Source organism: Dendropsophus ebraccatus, chromosome 3 (assembly GCF_027789765.1).
Source record: "Dendropsophus ebraccatus isolate aDenEbr1 chromosome 3, aDenEbr1.pat, whole genome shotgun sequence".
Classification (NCBI taxonomy): domain Eukaryota; kingdom Metazoa; phylum Chordata; class Amphibia; order Anura; family Hylidae; genus Dendropsophus; species Dendropsophus ebraccatus.
In genome coordinates this window covers 143,687,892-143,707,560 of record NC_091456.1, presented here as the reverse complement: position 1 = coordinate 143,707,560, position 19,669 = coordinate 143,687,892, and the positions used below count along the sequence as shown (strand labels likewise).

At 40.3% G+C, this 19,669-nt stretch overlaps 1 protein-coding gene across 2 annotated transcripts in view; it reads left to right on the top strand.

Annotated features, from left to right (window-relative positions):
* SSBP2 (single stranded DNA binding protein 2) overlaps positions 1 to 17,362 on the top strand; it is a 153,032-nt gene extending 135,670 nt beyond the window's left edge. The window contains exons 6-18 of one of the 2 annotated variants that reach the window (XM_069962867.1): positions 1,990 to 2,070; positions 5,710 to 5,769; positions 5,848 to 5,914; positions 6,507 to 6,577; positions 8,492 to 8,559; positions 9,337 to 9,385; positions 10,220 to 10,255; positions 12,117 to 12,171; positions 12,318 to 12,388; positions 12,585 to 12,663; positions 13,265 to 13,293; positions 15,651 to 15,749; positions 16,640 to 17,362. In XM_069962867.1, coding sequence (XP_069818968.1) covers positions 1,990 to 2,070; positions 5,710 to 5,769; positions 5,848 to 5,914; positions 6,507 to 6,577; positions 8,492 to 8,559; positions 9,337 to 9,385; positions 10,220 to 10,255; positions 12,117 to 12,171; positions 12,318 to 12,388; positions 12,585 to 12,663; positions 13,265 to 13,293; positions 15,651 to 15,749; positions 16,640 to 16,669 — 795 coding nt within the window. In that variant the 3' untranslated portion in view covers positions 16,670 to 17,362. The remainder of the gene's footprint in view (positions 1 to 1,989; positions 2,071 to 5,709; positions 5,770 to 5,847; positions 5,915 to 6,506; positions 6,578 to 8,491; positions 8,560 to 9,336; positions 9,386 to 10,219; positions 10,256 to 12,116; positions 12,172 to 12,317; positions 12,389 to 12,584; positions 12,664 to 13,264; positions 13,294 to 15,650; positions 15,750 to 16,639) is intronic. The other variant, XM_069962869.1, reaches the window with a different exon arrangement.
* The last annotated feature ends 2,307 nt before the right edge of the window (positions 17,363 to 19,669 follow it).

The window sequence follows — 19,669 nt, the reverse complement described above, 5'->3', positions numbered from 1 at the left end:
TTTCTTTTTGCGACCTTGAAAAAGGGTGGGGGTAGATATTGGGGCGGAGAGGGGGGAGGAGTGGTAAAAATTGTGTGTACTGTATGTATGTTATGCATATATTATGTATCTTTGTTAAGGGTACAAACACACTTGCCGGATCTGCAGCGAGTCCCCTGGCTGCGTATTTGCAGCGAGACTTGCTGCGGATCCCGGCCCTATACTTTCAATGCCAGACAAACTCGCAGCAGGGATGTACATCCCTGCTGCGAGTTTGTCCGCAGCCCGCCCCGTTAACCCCCCGCTGGCTGGACACTATACATTACCGGGTCCCCGCTCCTGCTTGGTTCCCGGCACGTCCCGCCCGGCCAATCAGTGCGCTGCCCCGCCGCAGCACACGGATTGGCCCAGCGGGATGTGCAGACACCTGGAGCCCCGAAGCAAGCAGGAGCGAGGACCCGGTAATGTACAGTGTCCAGCCGGCGGGGGGTTAACGGGGCGGTCTGCGGACAAACTCGCAGCAGGGATGTACATCCCTGCTGCGAGTTTGTCTGGCATTGAAAGTATAGGGCCGGGATCCGCAGCAAGTCTCTCTGGCTGCGGATCCGGCAAGTGTGTTTGTACCCTAAATGTGACTTTGTTGATCTACAAGACAATGCAAGATATTGTGATCTTGTGCAGTTGTGGTTTTTTGTTTTGTTTGTTTTTTAAAGAAATACAGTAAAAAATGTACTTTTGACATGTGATCAGACATGTCAAAAGTTATTGATCACATCAGGTCCCACTGCTGAGACCCGCTCTGATCAGAAGATATAGCTGGGAAAAGATCACAGTAGCGTAATCCTCTCCCCAGCCAACTGCTCAGTCTGTCTATAATTTCCCATAGACTTCCATTTTGAATATTAATGGACTGTGACGCCTGCCGGAGATTGCATTGCTTTGCCGTGATCTTTCCCCAGCTATATCTTCTGCTCAGAGCTGGTCTCAGCAGTGAGACCCACTCTGTTCAATAACTTTTGACATGTCTGATGACATGGTAAAAGTTCATTTTAGTGACAGATATGTTTTATTTTTTTTTTAATTGAAGAGACTATCTATTGGTAAGGGTACCATAAACTAGTGACAGAGAAGCTGAACGGAATGATGTATCACTTACATTGTTCTGTTCATCTGATTCGGCAATATCCTCCTGAATGAATAACAAGGACAATAATTAGTCCTCTTCACTATATGTGCTTTGTAGTCCTGGATATTCATGAGCACCAGCACATTCTGGCAGTTGTTTATCTATACTCTGTATAGGTTGACAGCTGTCATTCAGCATCTGGGGGCGGAGTTAGTGACTGCCTGTAGGAAAATGGCTGTAGAGAATGCTATGAGTAATACACGGTTTTGTTTAGCATTTCTGACACTAATTTATGTTGCCTTCATTTTCAGCCAAGTGATAGATTCCCTTTTAAGTTTTCAATTCTGTTGCTTTCCAATTATTCAGGAGTATGGGTGGTAACGTAGGTCTTGTATATATGAGAAAAATGAGAACGGGAAAAGGACATGAAATTAATCAAATTACACAAAAAGCCAGTAAGGGATGTTTTAAAAAAGTATTTATTTTTGTCTAATTTTGTGAGCAGTGGTTTAATTGACAAGTTGCTATTTATACTGTGCTTTGTATAATACAAAACCCGTTCACCTGGGAGAGAGCATTGATGGACAGGAAATATAATGCTGCAGACAATGCTATTATTGCTCCCATAGACAATCAGTGGAGTATGCACACTGCCGTTTCATTCAGACACAGGCTCTCCATGTCCTGTTCTCAGAATGACAGGGTCCCAGCAGTCAGCCCTCCTGTGATCATATACTTATGCCCTATTCAATGTAACTGTACATGGGGAAAAAACTTAGAGCCTATAACTGGGCTGAATACATGTAATTGTCATCGTTCCTGTTTTCCTGTTACCAATAATAAAGTCCCTGTCTAATTGTGTCCGTGATCTTATTACCCTCTAGGGTCCAGGTTCACAGTCATCACCACACGCACATCACCTACCTCACAACCTCAGCAGTGCCATGATAGGACCCCACGGTCAGGTAGGAGGTCACATAGCATTTCTCTTGGATTGGAAGGACATGCTACTGGGTGGCCAGTGCCCTCAAACTTTTTGTTGCAGATTTAAACTTTTTACTTTGTGCTTTTCTTTTCTATGGTTATTCTTATAGCTGGCCCCTGGAGTGGTTGACTTGACTCCTATAGTCTCCTTCATCCTTTTCTTCTATAGCAGTTGTTAAAGAATTGATTAAGAAATCTATAAATTCACAATGTATACTTCAGTGCAGAGTCATGTTGGGATAACAATCTTAGAATAATACATATAACGTGATATAGTAAAAGTTATTTACCTCCACATCTGATAGCAGCTGAGTTATTGGAATAGGAGAGATTTATAGGACAGAGGAAGGAGAAGTGGAGATTGCTAGACGAAACGATAAAGGAATGGGGACCGAACATTAGTAGGTCACACCATCTGTGTGAGCCTTGCGGAGGGTCAGGGATCCCAGGGCCAGACTGCACCTCTCTATTCCAGAGAATGTCCTTGTGGAGGCAGTTATCTGGCTGCTATTACAGGACATGCTGAGAGCTGCTGGGCGCCCATTACCCCCCACAGGGGGAAAAGATTTTAGGAGAGAGAGCATAGGAAAAACATTAAAAGTAGTCATTTTCTATTCAACACTGAATACATATATTGCTGGGGTGTCTTTGTGTTCACTTTATGGAAGATTCAATACAGCTCTTAAATAAATTCATGATGCATAGGCAGCCATCAGTTATATGTACCATAGGCCCCAGGCCGTCCACAAAATATGGGCCCCAACTATTACTATAGCAGCACTAAAGTGCCATTCACCGTGCAGGATAAATGCCAATATATGTACATAGTTCAGATGTTTCCACATGCAGTCATACCAATTGAGTAAAAAAAAATTATGTAAAAGGTTCTGTGAGAAAAAAGGCTTTTTTTTAACTACATATCTTTAGTCCTTGGTGTATCACTAAGGGATTAGTATAAAATAATGCACCTTCCCAAATCAAACCACAAAATTACTTCAGACCTCAGCTACTAAATACAGACATTATACCCCAAAAGGTATTCGCACCCCAGATCAGGCTAAAAATCCCCCATTCCTTTGATACACTGCCTCCTCAAAATCACAACTGAGATACCTAGCAGCACACAAAGTATATGTCCATTTTATTAGGGTTCTGGCTGGCTGCTCAGCACTGACATAATGTAATCTGCCACTGTGCATAGGCTAAAAATATTGTCCTGTAATGTTAGCCATCTATTAGGTAACATCACATATTTATTGTATTGATATGCAAAGTAGCTCTCTGGTGCACTTATTGGAGGTCACATTCCTGCAAGTCAGTGTTTGACTTAAAGGAGAAGTCTAGCGCAAATTTTTAATAAAGTATTGTATTGTCCCCCTAAAGTTATACAAGTCACCAATATAGACTATTACAGGAAATGCTTATAAAGTGCTTTTTTCCCTGCACTTACTACTGCACCAAGGCTTCACTTCCTGGATAACATGGTGATGTCACGACCCGACTCCCAGGGCTGTGGCTGCTGGAGAGGATGATGGCAGGGGGACACTGAGGGAAACAGGGCACTGAAGGAACACTGAGCATCCCTCTGCCATCATCCTCTCCAGCAGCCACAGCCCGCACAGCTCTGGGAGTCGGGTCGTGACATCACCATTTTATCCAGGAAGTGAAGCCTTGATGCAGTAGTAAGTGCAGGGAAAAAAGCACTTTATAAGCATTTCCCGTAATAAGTGTATATTGGTGATTTGCATAACTTTTGGGGGCAATACAATACCTTAATAAAAATTTTCGCCTTACTTCTCCTTTAAAGGGTTTATCCAGCACTACAAAAACATGGCCACTTTCTTCCGGAGACAGCCCCACGCTTGTCTCCCATGCTGTTTAGCTGCTCAGTTCCATTGAAATGAATGGAGTTTAATTGCAAACTGCACCTGAACTGGAGACAAGAGTCGTGTTGTCTCTGAAAGAAAGTGGCCATGTTTTTGTAGCACTGGATAACCCCTTTAATAGCCAAGCCAGAATGTTTCCCATAAGGCAAAGTTGCCCATCTGTAGACAGCAGGTTTGAAGTTGTAAAATGATAATTATATTAGAGATGTCCTCTGGTGAATATTTCTTCCTCAACATTCTTTTTTGTAATAACTAGTCATTTAGAAGTCATCTCCCTTGTCCCAGAATCATGTAAAAGTCTAAAACATCATTTTGTAGCATAGTAATTCACGTCCAAGCAACCTTTGTACAGTTCACACGTGGTCCTGGATCCTGAAGGGGGATAAAGGGTACCTCTGCTGCATATGATATGGGGATACTAAATATATATGATAGTCAGGGGAGCCGCTTCTGGCCTTATGTGTCTACAGTTATAACATTGCCACTAGAAAGTCACTGTAGAAACCTCCTATACTTTATGAAATCAATACAGTTGTTTATTCTACTTCTATCTGCTGAACTCCTTTTAGTGCCATTGAAGTTTATGTTACATGAAAGGTGTCTATGTGCTTTGTGTCATGTGAAAAGCTAAAACATGGTTCCTAAAGTCATATCACATATTACACTTGGGGATAAATGTCAAACCTGCAGCTCTCCAGCTGTTGCAAAACTGCAGTTCCTATCAAGCCTGGACAGTGATGAGAATTGTATTTTTGAAAGAGCTGTAGGGCCGCAGAATGGACACCCCAGTCTTCTGCAGTGCTAGATCTCAAGTCTGTTTTGTGTTTGTCTTGACAATGTTAAAAAAGCTGAAAAAAACAAAAACCTCTGGCCACAATATGTAAAATCTGCTATACACTATACAGAGCTGCTGTTATACGATAACTGTACAATATGTTTTATGACTCTTTGAAGAAGGGGGACTTTGACAGAAATGTTTTTCTTTCAGATCAACTGGTGTCAGAAAGTTATATAAATTTGTAATTTACTTCTGTTAAAAAAATCTCAAGTCTCAGCTGCTGTATGTCATGCAGGAAGTGTTTTCTTTCCAGTCTGACACAGTGCTCTCTGCTGCCACCCCTGTCCATATCAGGAACTGCTGAGAGCAGTAGAGGTTTTCTAGTTCTATGTTTTTATTAGGTTTTTTAAGAACAAATTACAAAAGAGAAAATCTATAAGCACTGACTTTAGTGCCAACAGTATAGTTAATGTTTAGAAACAACAGGAATAACATTCGGTATGTTATATAGATATAAAATTAGAGGTTTTCTATGGGGATTTGCTGCTGCTCTGGACAGTTCCTGTCATGGACAGAGGTGGCAGCAGTGAGCACTGTGTCGGACTGGAAAGAATACACCACTTCCTACAGGAGATACAGCAGCTGATAAGTACTGGAAGACTTGAGAATTTTTAAATAGAATAAATTACAAATCCGTTCATTTGAAAGAAAAAAAAAAATCACCAGAGTACCCCTTTAAGGGAAAGTGTCATTAGAAAATGACGTGTTGTTTAAATCTACTTTTTATTTTATTTTATTAAACCTGGATCCACCTTGTTTAAAAATGATAGTTTATTAACAAAGATGTTCTACCTGCACGCTATAATATATATATATATATATATATATATATATATATATATATATATATATATATATATATATATATATATATATATATGTTTTTGCCTTTCCAGCCTTTCATGTCCCCTCGATATCCAGGTGGTCCGCGGCCTCCATTAAGAATACCCAATCAGGTAACCTATTTACTGTGACTGATATTGTCTCCTATCTCTGTTGCCATCCGTCTGTAAAAAAGGTGTTTGTTTCTCTAGGGACTTGGGGGCGTTCCTGGAAGCCAGACATTACTTCCCAGTGGCATGGATCCTTCAAGACAACAAGGTAATAGAACTTTGTTTGATTTAGCTGAGCTGGGTTTGTCATTTGGCACAGCACTGGTTTTTTTTTCCATACAGCATTTGTATGGAATTATTGTCCCAGATGTTCTCTAGTTACACCTCATGTGACATGGCAGGTCCAGGTACCATCAAATTGCAATGTATTTAGAAGACATTCTGACCACATATGTAGAAACATCTGTATTCTTTTCTCACCATGCCAGTGAAACTTAGCGTAATAAAAATTAGCGTAATAATTCAAAGTTACAATGGTGACATTTAGTAAAATGTTCATGAGAAGTAACTTAGGTGGTGATTTATCATAAATACGCTGGTGCCGCTTGCTCTTGTTGTGCCAGCTTCCAGGAAATGAATGGTTATAAGAAGGGAATTTTTGTCTTTTATCATTGCTGGCGGTGCAGTATGTAAATCACATCATCATACCGTCACCACTTTGCTGGTTCTTCTTCATCCAAAGTGATGATTCTGCCAACCACTGCTAGCATACATTTTGACCGGTCTGACCTGTCTCCATCATTATGAAGTCTGGCTTCTTGTTGTATCATATGTTATATATTTTTTTCTTTTCTCTATAGGGCATCCAAACATGGGTGGGCCAATGCAGAGAATGAGCGGTCCCCGCGGAATGGTTCCTCTTGGCCCACAGGTATGTAACCTATGTTTTACTAGTTGTATTTCTGGATCTGGCTGTAGGATGGATCTGGTTGTGTGAACCTTAGGGCAGGTTCTATGTGATCTCCTTAAGATAGACATACATATGGCTCCCCACCCTGCCAACCAGGGTGACCTCCTGACTAGTGTTGAGCGGACATGTCAAACTCTTTGGGTTTGGCTATACTCTTCTGAACCTGAACGCTCTGCATTTCATTTCTCATGGCTAAAGAAGATGGATGCCATGCTTGGGAGTCCTGGAAAACATGGATACAGCCATACGTTGTATCAATGTTTTCGTGGCAGCCCTAGAGCTGCATACAGATATTGAGCGGTAGGGTTTGAAGAACATTGCCGAACCATAACAGTTTGACAGGTCATTTCAACACTACTCCTGACTTCCTCCTTGATGGCAGATTTTGGGGCAAACAAGCTGGCAGCTGCCAAGCCAAGTGTGCATGTTTATGGGAGGATCTGAGTGGAAGCTAATTTGGCTGACCCCTTTTAAAAGTTTTTTTCCAGCTTTACAATCTTTTAGGTTGTAAGCTGCAATTTGTAAGGTCTTCCAGGGTCAGGATTTTATTGGCTTGTTCTTTAGTTTATCTCAGAGCTATGATACCTTTGCTGTAGGATTATTGGCTAATGTACAAAAGCAAATGACCAATCTGATCATGCTCTTACATTTCTCAACAAATAAAACTAACTGCAAATGTATCTGTAAATGTAAAATAATTGTTATACAGGATCTCCGCCATGAAATAGATTGATATTGGTGATACTGATTATGTTTTTATGATCACATCATCATTTTTTTTCTAATAATAATATATAGATTAAAATACAACAAAATAGTTAAAGTTGCAAATGTCTTGTGTTTTTGGTTCCATAATTTAGATTTCCCCATCGCAACAACCTCTGATGTGATACTGGTTCTCACCTTGCCATACAGAAAGCAGCAATGTCATTCAATAATCCTCACAAAGCTCTCTTCCAACCCCTTAAATAGTCCCTATTGGCAAATCGATTGAAGAAATCAACATATTGGTTTTGCAAATACCCCAAAAGTCCAGTATGAATTGCAAGTCAATAAGCTAGTAATAGAAATATAGATCTGCTAAGTTGACTTTTTCTGAGTATTCCTAGGAGGTTTTAATGTGTAGCTCTGCAGATGGTCCATGTAGTGATGTCCCAGGATATGAATATCTACCAGAAGGGCTTGCAGAAGAAAGTGGATATAACAGCCCACAGAAGATCTTCATTCACAAATTATTAGGAGTTGTCTGGGTGTTAAACAAATTTATATATGGCATGGGGTAGTGTAAAAATAAGGACTTGATATTTTGCCACCCCTTCCCCCACAGCTGCTGCACCAACACTCCCAGTCCCTGCTCCTCACAGGTACTTCCTGGTTCCTGATGACCCGCAAGGACTGCTCATTCGGCCAATCACTGACTGAGGTGGAACACTGCTGTGGCCAGTGATTGGCTGATCAGGGCATTTCCTCCCGGGACAACACATCACCAGGAACTGGGAGTATGAAGATTAATTATTTTTACACTGTTCCTATACATATAGAAATGTATTTTTTGCACCTGGACAACTTTCATTCTAGCTTTATTGTAAAAGAGGTCAAATGTAATATAAGTTTGTTTTTTAACCCCTAACTTTGTACTACCCCTCTAAATATTGAGATAAACAAGAAGAGTGGACAGTTTAACCCAAGGATTCGCCACTCTATTGATACTCTTGTATAGTTTTTGACAGCCTTTTGTTGCTGTTTGTTGTGTGTTCAGGCACTGTCAGCAGACATCTGTAGGGCTGCCATTAATGTGCTGTCCTTTCTTTCTCCTTTCCTCTTTGGTTTTGTTTTTTTGTTTTGTGGTAGTCTGACCCTTGGTTATCATTACAGAGCTACGGAGGTGGGATGCGACCGCCACTGAACGCACTTGGTGGTCCGGGGATGCCTGGCATGAATATGTAAGTGGACTTTAGGAGTATATCAGAGCTGGGCAACCATCCCATTAATGTGGTAATGTGCTGGTCATGGCTTATCACAGCTCCAGTGGGGTTGTTTCCAGGCCTTTCCTGATTGAATGTGAACAGCATTACCTAATAATAGTGGTTTTCCAACAATTTGCATGTTGATTAAATCTGCCAATAAAATTCTGTAGTAGTTCAGCAGCTACAAAATTGGATCCAATTGTTCTTGAGATAAATGTGGTTGCTTGCCTACCCAACCCTCTCCATTGGAGTTCCCTATTTTTAATTGCATAAATGGAACATTTGGGAACATATATGTATTCTTAGAAAAATTTTACTTTCAGAACCGATAATTTAAGCAGTGGGGCTAGTCTAGTTTGAAAACTTCCCTCTTGAAGTTTTTGATTCCATCTTGTGGTAAATGTAACTATTGCAGAACAGAGCTGCTTGTGCAAATGACATGACACTGCAGTTTATTGGGGTATTCCCAACTCGCAAAGTTATCCACAATCCACAGGATCGGGGGTAACAAGCTGATGATCGGTGGGGTCTGACCACAAGAACTCCCCCACTGATCAAAGGAACAAGGGAAAATTGTCCCCCAAATGCATGTGTGTGCACCAAACACTCCTTTGGAGACTCTTTTTCCTTTATTCTTATGATCAGTGGGGATCTCGTAGACCTTGCACATTGTTTTAACCTTTTGGTGTTGTTCTATGTACTGATATATTTAGTTTAGATGGGTTTGATGATCATGATTATTTCACTACTTAGGGGTCCGGGTGGTGGAAGACCATGGCCTAACCCTGGCAGTGCAAATTCAGTAAGTATATATTGGATAATAATTATTTTTGCTATTTACTTTTGACAACTTAAAAGTAGGAGCTTAAGAATTAATACGGTCTTCTTACCTAAGAAGTGCAGCAATACTCTACTGGAAACTGGGTTCACACAAGACCATCATTATACAGACAGACCTATATAATACAGCATGCACTTCTTTCAGACTCCTTTATTGGAATTTTTTAGATCCATTATAGCAAAATAGAAGCCATAATACATGATCCTAGTAGATAGTTCTTTCACCTGTTTCTGTTCTACTACCTGCATAATTATACTTGCCAGTTTAAATTTAAAGGTGTAGTCCGGCCATTTATACTGAGATTAAGTAAGAATAGGATGTTTATTTTCAATATGCAAAAAAAAAATGTAAATGCCTTGCTTACCTCTTTATAGGGCCCATTTGCCTTTATTAGCTGTTCCCTCCAATTCGCTCATACAAACTCAGCAGAACATGCATATGTTCTCTGTAGGAATAGAGGAATAGGCCGCTGCCAGACACTTCTGTCACTGGCATATCTCCCATGAAGATGATGGATCAGAATATTGATATTGAACTTACCAGATCCTGCTCTGCACACCCGCATACACATTACATTGTAGACCGTTCCTGCCATTCTTCTCTCTATTTGTACGCTGCTCGTATGAGTGACAGGTGTCCACCTCCCTGTTATGTAGGATCTGTGTGGCACAAGCCGGACTAATCTAACTAAAGAGAACAATTTGTCCTGCAGGCAGAATTTCCCCAACAAGGAAGGCAATCAATAGATGTTCTCTCTGAACAATAAGAGTAACTTTGATTTTTATTTGCTTTTAGATACCCTACTCGTCCGCGTCTCCCGGGAATTATGTTGTAAGTTCATCTGGTTTTGTTTGCTCATTGGAATTGATGTTACATTTTATTTAGTCAAAGAAATAGTTATCCAGATGTTAAGAGGAGCCCTTGAGTATTGTGTGCGGAGTGAACATCTGAGCCGTGTTCCAGTGTTTTGTCTGACGTTTAATGTGCATATGTTGATATTCGTTTGAAGAACCGTTACCAATCTGCGCACAGATGCAGGGAGAGCCAGGCTTCCCTCCATAACCACATCCAGCCCAGGCATGTGACTCTTAAAAGCTGCTTCGCAATCGTTTGCAGCGATGAGGATATCAGAATCCATTGATTATCTCTGCCGTTTGCAGGAGAGGTATCTACGCTAATGTGGTCAGTTTATGGAGAAGCCGTAAAACTGCTGGCGTAGAAACCACACAAAGCAACAGTATACGTTCCGCTTGTATAACTTGAATGTCTCCTTTTTTTAAAGTAGCATTTAACCAATTGTTTCATAAGAGATTAGTTGTTGGAAGTGCTATAGCAACTTTTTACCATCAAATAAGGTGATGAAAGTTTCACGGAACCTTCAAGAATAACTTTTCCAATGTATTTTATGAAATTTGGTAGGGGGGACGAACATGTATGGCATATAGGCTGCAAATTTTCCATGTGGAATTTCTGCATTAGCATTTACAGTAGCTCCCTGACTGGCCACTGAGCTGCCAGCACCGCTGGAGAGCTATCATTCAGTACAAATCTTTGGTGCCTGTGTCTTTGTTTTTATTTTCTTTAAAAGGAATGTGTCCTCAGAAAATGAATTCTGCTTTAAATAATGTTTTTATGCTAAACATATTTTTTAAGATTTTTTTATTAAAATGTTTTCAAATTTTCCATTTTTCTATCTACATTTTAAAATAATCCGTAAATCTTGCAGTGTTTTTTTTTTTTTTTCATACCACCGAGGCTAAAACTGAAGGACCTATTCCACTGAACTATTATCGGGCAATAATCGTCCCGTGGAATAGAAGGCAATGATCAGCCGGCATCGTTCATGTTGGCTGATCGTTGCGTCCTTCGTTTTTCAAACATGTTGAAAAACAAACGACCAAAATAGCAACGATCTGCTGCCGTCGCTCTGTGGAACAGGAGCGGCGTCGGCAGACCGCCACTATCCTCTATGGGCTGCCCGGATGATCTAGCGATCACCCGGGCAGCTCCCCGAGGCCCCTCCCGCACTTACCCGCTCTCTGCCGCCGCGCGGAATAGCGGCGGCAGCGAGCGGGGAACGAGGAGCAAGTGAGCGGTGATATCGCTCGTTTGCTCCTCACTGTCGGCCCATGAAATAGGGCCTTAAGCTGAGACTTGCTGTTGTGTCTGTAGTGATAAGAGGAGTCTGCTTTAAAGGGATCTGTACAGCTTTACACTGTCTTGTGACACCAGTAGGTAGATAGCATCAGTAAGAGAAAGTTTAGGTGACAGATTCTCTGGTGTCAAAGAGGTGGAGCCTGTTATTCCCTGGACCCTACCACTGCTACTCCTCACTGTGCTGTATGTCCGCCCCTTACATAATCAGCAACATACACAGTGCATACAGCACAGTGAGGAATAGTGGTGCTATGGCCCAGGAAATAATAGGCTCCAACTCTTTGACACTATTCACATAAATTAAAAACAAAGAAACAAGTATTAAAGGTATGCTCTGAATGCTTCCACTGATTGGTTTCAATACAGAACCAAGCTTTTGCTCCCTTGGCTAAAGAAGCCGCATTTGCACTGTATCTATTAACCAGGCTGTTTACTATGCAGTTGTGTCTTCAGGCCTAAATAGTTGTGCTGACCGTAAAGTCTTTATACCGTTTTGTCAGTCAGTATGAACCATTTCATACATTTATCTCTACAGGGTCCTCCTGGTGGTGGCGGACCCCCGGGCACACCAATTATGCCCAGTCCAGCAGGTAGGTTTGTATAAATTAGTTGATATAAAGCTGCATTCAGTGTTTTCCATGGGTGTTGTATGTCTAGTAATATGCACTCATTTGATGTCTGTTGTATAGAAGACCATACCCACATGTTATACTTTATTTGTATCCCTCTGTTTCAGATTCAACAAACTCTGGAGACAATATGTACACATTAATGAATGCAGTACCTCCTGGCGCCAACAGACCTAACGTAAGTTGGGATGAATACAGGGGGTTATTAGATGTTTAGCTTGAAACATAGTATTCAGCTTTGAGTGTAAAAGTTGCATTTTGGATGTACTTAATTCCTAAGCAGTGTAATTAGAAATAGCAAGGGATTGTTACAGCAATGAAGACTAACAGTACAGTTTGTTTTTGTTTTTTGTTTTTTTTGTTTCTTCTACCAGTTTCCTATGGGGCCTGGATCAGATGGCCCAATGAGTGGATTAGGCGGGATGGAACCACACCATATAAATGGCTCCTTAGGTATGTTTTGTATTTATCTATGATATAAACATATAATAGCTATTGACAGCCAGCTTACTGTACCCACATGACTTGAGTGTCCATTCAGAGAACTGCCGTTTGTGGATTGACCGCTACTTATAATTGACCGCTCTCTACTAGAACACTTGCACACACAGATAGCTATCAGTTACTGAGTGGGACTCCCACCTTGACTGTGTTACTTATTTTGGGCTAGATAGTCAAGTGGGTGGTCTTACTATAAGTGTGTTTGTGGAAAGCTATCAATCACTGATTAGGACCTCCCACATGGCTACTTATCTACAGTATAGGCAGAGATTTACATGAATAAATAACTAGTTATTTGACTCATGTGTTTTATTGCACATGTGTAAAGGTGTACTCCGTGCATGGATTTAGTTGTAGCCTGTTTAATACTACATCCCTCTAATACCCTGTGGTTGCATTATTATAAAGTACCATTTATCAGATCTGAGAGCAATGGCCACTTATACATGACGGTAAATGTAAATTCTATTGCTTCAAGTATTGTTGAAGGCTGATGTTACCTCTGTTGTCTCTCTTTGTTTGAAATATAACTAATTGTTGTCATGTTTTATAGGTTCAGGGGACATGGACAGTATTTCCAAGGTAAGTCCATGTGCTAAATGCCATGGAATGTCCAATGATGAGACCTGTTCTCTTACGTGTAAACGTTATAACCGATGGAAAACAAATATCACATAATCTATTGGCCCTAAGCCAAAGAGAACATCTGTATTATTATACATCTATCAACTGTAACATTAACATTACGTTCATAATATTGTGTAGATCCACCTTGTGCCACCAAAATACCTATCAAAGCCTGGGCTCCTGGGGTATATGGCTTTAACACTTTAGCAAAAAATCCTATAAATCGTGAGGCATGGCCTCTTTGAGGCTCCCTTTCACACGGCCAGATATGCAGCCGTGTACGTTCAGTGACATTGACTCTCGCTTACAGTACCTTTACAAGTCACAAGTAATTGCAAGGCCAGCGTGCACAAACAATAGCTGAATTGTTCATACAGCCATCAAAATGCATTGTTATGGGCCGCACATCTCCTGTTTACGCAGAGAGTTGTGCTGTCCGACAATGATTTTTAAGGCCGCACAAAAGATCAGTTCAGCCAAAGCGCGGGGGTTTGCTGATCGCTGCCCCTTTTATTCCTTCCAGTCTGACACAGTGCTCTCTGCTGCCACCTCTGTCCGTGACAGGAACTGTCCAGAGAAGCAGCAAATCCCCATAGAAAACCTCTCCTACACTCCAGACTGAAAAGAATACATCACTTCCAGCAGGACATACAGCATCTGATACGTACTGGAAGTCTAGATTTTTAATAGAAGTAAATAACAAATCTTTGGTACTTTCTGGTACCAGTTGATTTGAAAGAATCAGTTAAAGGGGTTTTCCCATGTGAAGGAGCTATGCTCTAACTAGGACTTAACGAAGAGATTGTGGGTGTATGACCAGTAGGGTGACACCACACAAAAACACACACACAGTTTTACAGGGACCCCTTTAAGACCAATACAGTGTTATGTTTAATGGGAATGTAGAAAGGCAAATCAGCTCACCATGTGTGCAATAGTCAGTGGTGCTGGTCCTCAATTACGTCTGGAGCAGGTGGAAGGAAACAGAGATCCGGGCCATTTTCCGGTGGCAATAGGTAAAAAGTGGAAGTCCACAGCTCCAAGTAAAATGTAAAGTCTTTATTTAGAAATCCTCTTAAAATCCAAACATAACAATAAAAAACACGCCGACACGTTTCAGGACACTGGTCCCTTAATCATGGCAAATTTATACTGAATATTACAAGCTTTTATAAGAGGATATGACCAGTATGTTACAAGGGATACGCCCCCCAAAAGGGAGGAGAAGAAAAACATCACATGATGCTAACAGGTGTGTGCTAATAGTTGAATTAAACATATTTATACAACTTATATACAATATAAATATATACAAGAGTAAATTACAAATGCCCAAAAAAAAAAAAAAAAAAAAAATTTACAAATGCAAAAAAAAAAAAAAAATTTAAAAAAAAAAAAAAAATTTACAAATGCAAAAAAAAAAATAAAAAAAATTTCAAAATTTTTTTTTTAAAAAAAATCTCCTCCCTTTTGGGGGGCGTATCCCTTGTAACATACTGGTCATATCCTCTTATAAAAGCTTGTAATATTCAGTATAAATTTGCCATGATTAAGGGACCAGTGTCCTGAAACGCGTCGGCGTGTTTTTTATTGTTATGTTTGGATTTTAAGAGGATTTCTAAATAAAGACTTTACATTTTACTTGGAGCTGTGGACTTCCACTTTTTACCTGTTATGTTTAATCCCTGACACAGGTATAGTGACCATGGGGTTAAAATATGGGAAAACTTTTTTTGCATATTCTTTTTCTAACAAAATAATATTTCTGTAACATAAGGAGTTATTACTTTTGTTTACAACCACCTTGACTGGCAGAATAGGAGCTGATAGATTTGACTCCCAGAGGTGGGGCCCCACCTAGAAGACACTTAGGGTGGGTTCACACTACGGAATTCTCGCGGACAATGTCCGCGGAATTCCGTCGTGTGTCCGCGCGCACGGGCGCGCGCCTTTCAACCGGCCCCATAGACACCATTCTATGGGCCGGCGTATTCCGCGATCCGCTGAATGAAGTGACATGACACTTCTTTCAGCGTTTAGCGGAATACGCCGGCCCATAGAATGGTGTCTATGGGGCCGGTGGAAAGGCGGACAGCTGGCGAGAATTCCGTAGTGTGAACCCACCCTTATAATAGATCCTATAGAAATGTGAATATTATGGTACCATTCGATTCCGATGAAGCATTAGTATACATAACTGACTCATACGGATTAGCTGGAGACTGGTAATTGTTTCCCTTCCTCCATCGCACATATGCCTATACATGGATCTGCTGCCTTACATAACTTTTATATTTCAATCCCACACACAGAACTCTCCGAACAACATGAGCCTGAGTAACCAGCCAGGCACACCACGAGATGACGGAGAGATGGGTGGAAACTTCTTAAACCCCTTTCAGAGCGAAAGCGTAAGTGTCTTATGCCCCATTTCGGATAATTCTGACTACTTTATAGATATATGAAAATGACTGTAGATCACCCATAAAAGCCTCATGATTGTTAACCACTGGTTTCTAAATTATTCCCCTGATTGAGGTCTTGAATGATAGTGGAAATTATAAAAAAAATTATATATATCACATATGAAGACATTTTTTATGTAGGGACATGTTACCATCCCTAAAGTCCATTTGTGGGTATGCATTATGGAGCTCTGTCTTTCTAATAAAAAGTTTGAGATCTAAGGAGCTTTTGATGCTGCAGTGTGGCTGGGGCCGGAGATAATGACAGGCAGCTGCCATCCCGCAACTGCCTGCCATTAGCCTCTTAAACGTTGGGATGTATAGCGATCACAGCATTTAAGGAAGTCAGTGACAGGTTAAGTACCTGTCACTGGCTGCAGGGGTCCCATTCGCTTGTAATGACGGGCGGGGGTAAAATACCTCCGTGCCCATTAAAAATATAAAATATGTAACATATAAACATTACATATTGAAGCTTGCGGAATTGTCTGCTCTTTTAAAATATAACATTATTGCTCCCGCACTGTGAACGGTGTAAACCCACCAGGATTGCTGATTTTTTTTTTTATTTATATATCAGAAAAAAAATTAATAAAAAGCAATCCAAATTTTTCTTTTACACCAGCATCATACTAATAAAAACTAGAGATCATAGTGCAAAAAAAACGGACATCCTGACACCAATGACCTCGGTCATGAAGGGGTTAACCCCTTCCTGCACCACAGTGTTCTCCTCCGGAGAGAACAATGCCCTGTATATCATACAGTGCATAATGTCCTATATAAATAACATGTAATGCTAACTCTTCATTTATTTATTTTTTCTCTCTGTGCAGTATTCGCCTAGCATGACAATGAGTGTGTGAGTCATCATATGTCTCGTCATGAAGACTGCAGTGAGTTAGCCCTCTTCACAGATCTGCCCTTGAGAAGAACCATTCATCACCATGCCATTTAACTTAAGGATCCTGGTCCCCGTCACACAAAACTTTTTTTTTTTTCTATATCTTGCCATTTACCCTGTTTGTGAAGAAGCGGGTCCAAGCGTAAACTCAAGCGTCTGTAAAGAGCGGCATATGTAAAAAAAAAAAAATTGCCCTAAACAGAACTGCAATTTATCATCTGTACATATATATAAATATATATATATAAATATATATATATTCCCACAGGACATTGTAAAAGGATATTATCACATGCCATTTTAAGTAGCGAGACATAGAGACTTCTGTTCCATTTTTTTTTTTTTTTTTCGTTTTTATTTTCACGTTTACATTTTTGACTTCTAAATTGTCGCATTTTCTCCCTGAACTATTTTGTGCTGTGTATATCACTGCTTAATAAGTTATTTTTTAAGGTAAACTCAAATGTTGTTCTGGTTTTTGTAAATGTCTGCAATCATGGATAGGAATAAAATGCTTATGAGTGCTTTTATTAAATTGCTTTTGATACAAGTTATCCTATGAATAACTGACTGATGGGTCTGGGAAATTCAATTATGTCATTTGAGAGACTTGTGTAAAGGTGCAATTTTGTATATAAAAAATGAAAACCAAGAATGACACAAGGACTTGATTATTTTAGTGCTTTGAAGCCATTTTAAATTTTTTTCCATTCTCGGAGTTGTTCTCGGTTGTTAATATTTCAGTTATAACAAACACAAATAAAGCAACTTATTTTCTTATTACAGTGTAAAACCTATACTGGCCATGGATACCTAAATATTTAAAAACCTAAAATATTTTTTATTTATATACAAAGAACCATGCAAATTATTTATCAAATCCCTACTTTAGCAGGGCCAGCTGACCATCTAATGCAGGAATGGGGAACCTTCGGCCCTCCAGCTGCTGCAAAACTACAATTCTCATAATGCCTGGACAGCCGAAGCTTTTAGCTTCAGCTGTCCAGGCATGATGGGAATTGTAGTTTTGCAACAGCTGGAGGGCTAAAGGTTCGCCATCCCTGATCTAATGTGTATGTGGCCTCCAGACTCTACCCTTACAGATGATGTTGGGCGGAGAAAAGGAGTGGTTAATCCAAAAATAGCAATAGGAGTCCCGTCCCTCACCAAATTAAATTACCCTTGTTTGTTCAGTGCAAAAACATCATAAGTAGAGATGAGCGAACCTGGAGCATGCTCGAGTTGATCCGAATTCGGCATTTGATTAGCGGTGGCTGCTGAACTTGGATAAAGCCCTAAGGCTATGTGGAAATCATGGATTTAGTTATTGGCTGTATCCATGTTTTCCAGACAACCTTAGAGCTTTATCCAAGTTCAGCAGCCCCCGCTAATCAAATACCGAACGTTCGGGTTCGGATCGACTCAAACCCGAACCCAGTTCGCTCATCTCTAATCATAAGATACAGGAGGACGCGTTTCGGCATATAGCCTTCATCAGCCTTCAGAGCTGAGTAAACAGGCTTAGGGTACAAACCCACTTGACGTATTTGCTGCGTGAATCAGTCTTAAAAATAAGCAGGCAAAACGCAGGTTGGCTTTATACGATTGTTCTGCGTTAAAATACGCAATTGCGTATTTTTGAAGCGTGAAGCTTGTTGTTAGCAAAGCATCAGTTGTTAACAACCTGTGCAAAAAATGCATGTAGCTTCACGCTTCAAAAATACGCAATTGCGTATTTTAACGCAGAACAATTGTATAAAGCCAACCTGCGTTTTGCCTGCTTATTTTTAAGACTGATTCACGCAGCAAATAAGTCAAGTGTGTTTGTACCCTTAATTTAACTTTGTGAGTGCCGGGACTCCTATTAATAATGAAAACAGACACATAACTGTGTTAATATCTTGTATCCGTCTTTTGATGTTTTTTTTGCAAAAACTAATGAAAGAAGACTGATTGCAATAACGTAGTGTGAACCCTGCCTTAGAGACATCACGAGTAGCCTCTAAACACAGACCGTATACCTACATAAGGTATTTTAACATATTTTTGCTGCAGTGAATAACCTGATAGCATCCACTCTGGTAAATGTGGCCAAATGGAAATGATGTCCTTCCATTAACTCACACTTGGCACAACACACCAGCATTTGTCTAGTACATAGAATGTGAACCTATAACAGTTGGATTCCAGTTGTATAAACTTATCGACTTGGCAACAGCACCAAACCTGGAAACCCGCGTGAAGCATCTATGGCACATTTTGTGCTTTCCTCCTCCTCCTCTGAGCGCTTTGTGGCTCATTACTGCGACACTGCAGAGTCATTATAATCCATAGTAAAGAAGTATGATGTCTGCAGGGACACAGTCATGCCGCAAACTATCTCATTCCCTTCACCTGGATTGTAATTTTAAGACATAAAATACTGAATGGGGATTTGGAGTCTCTACTAGGACAACACTGAACATACATAAGAACCTTGCTTGCTAAATACATCCTATAGTGGCTGGATTTCTGTTAGCGCTATTAACATATCTCCATACAGAGCAGAATTTTGCTATGTTTTGATGAATGGGACAGTTGTGAAAAAGTTTAGCTATAAATCTTGAATACCTTACCATCTGCATTATCATTTAGACACCAGCCAAATTTCATGTTTAATGTCTTTGCATGTTTCGGCATAGGCCTAATTCGCTTTAGTCATAGGGGGAATTATCAAACATGGTGTAAAGTGAAACTGGCTCAGTTGCCCCTAGCAACCAATCAGATTCCACCTTTCATTTTCCAAAGAGTTTATGAGGAATGAAAGGTGGAATCTGATTGGTTGCTAGGGGCAACTGAGCCAGTTTCACTTTACACCATGTTTGATAAATCTTAGTTTCGATTGGTTTTAATAAATTTTTTGCATACTCAAACAGGCCATAATTTATTGATTTTGTCTTTTGAGAAATGTTTTTATGAAAAT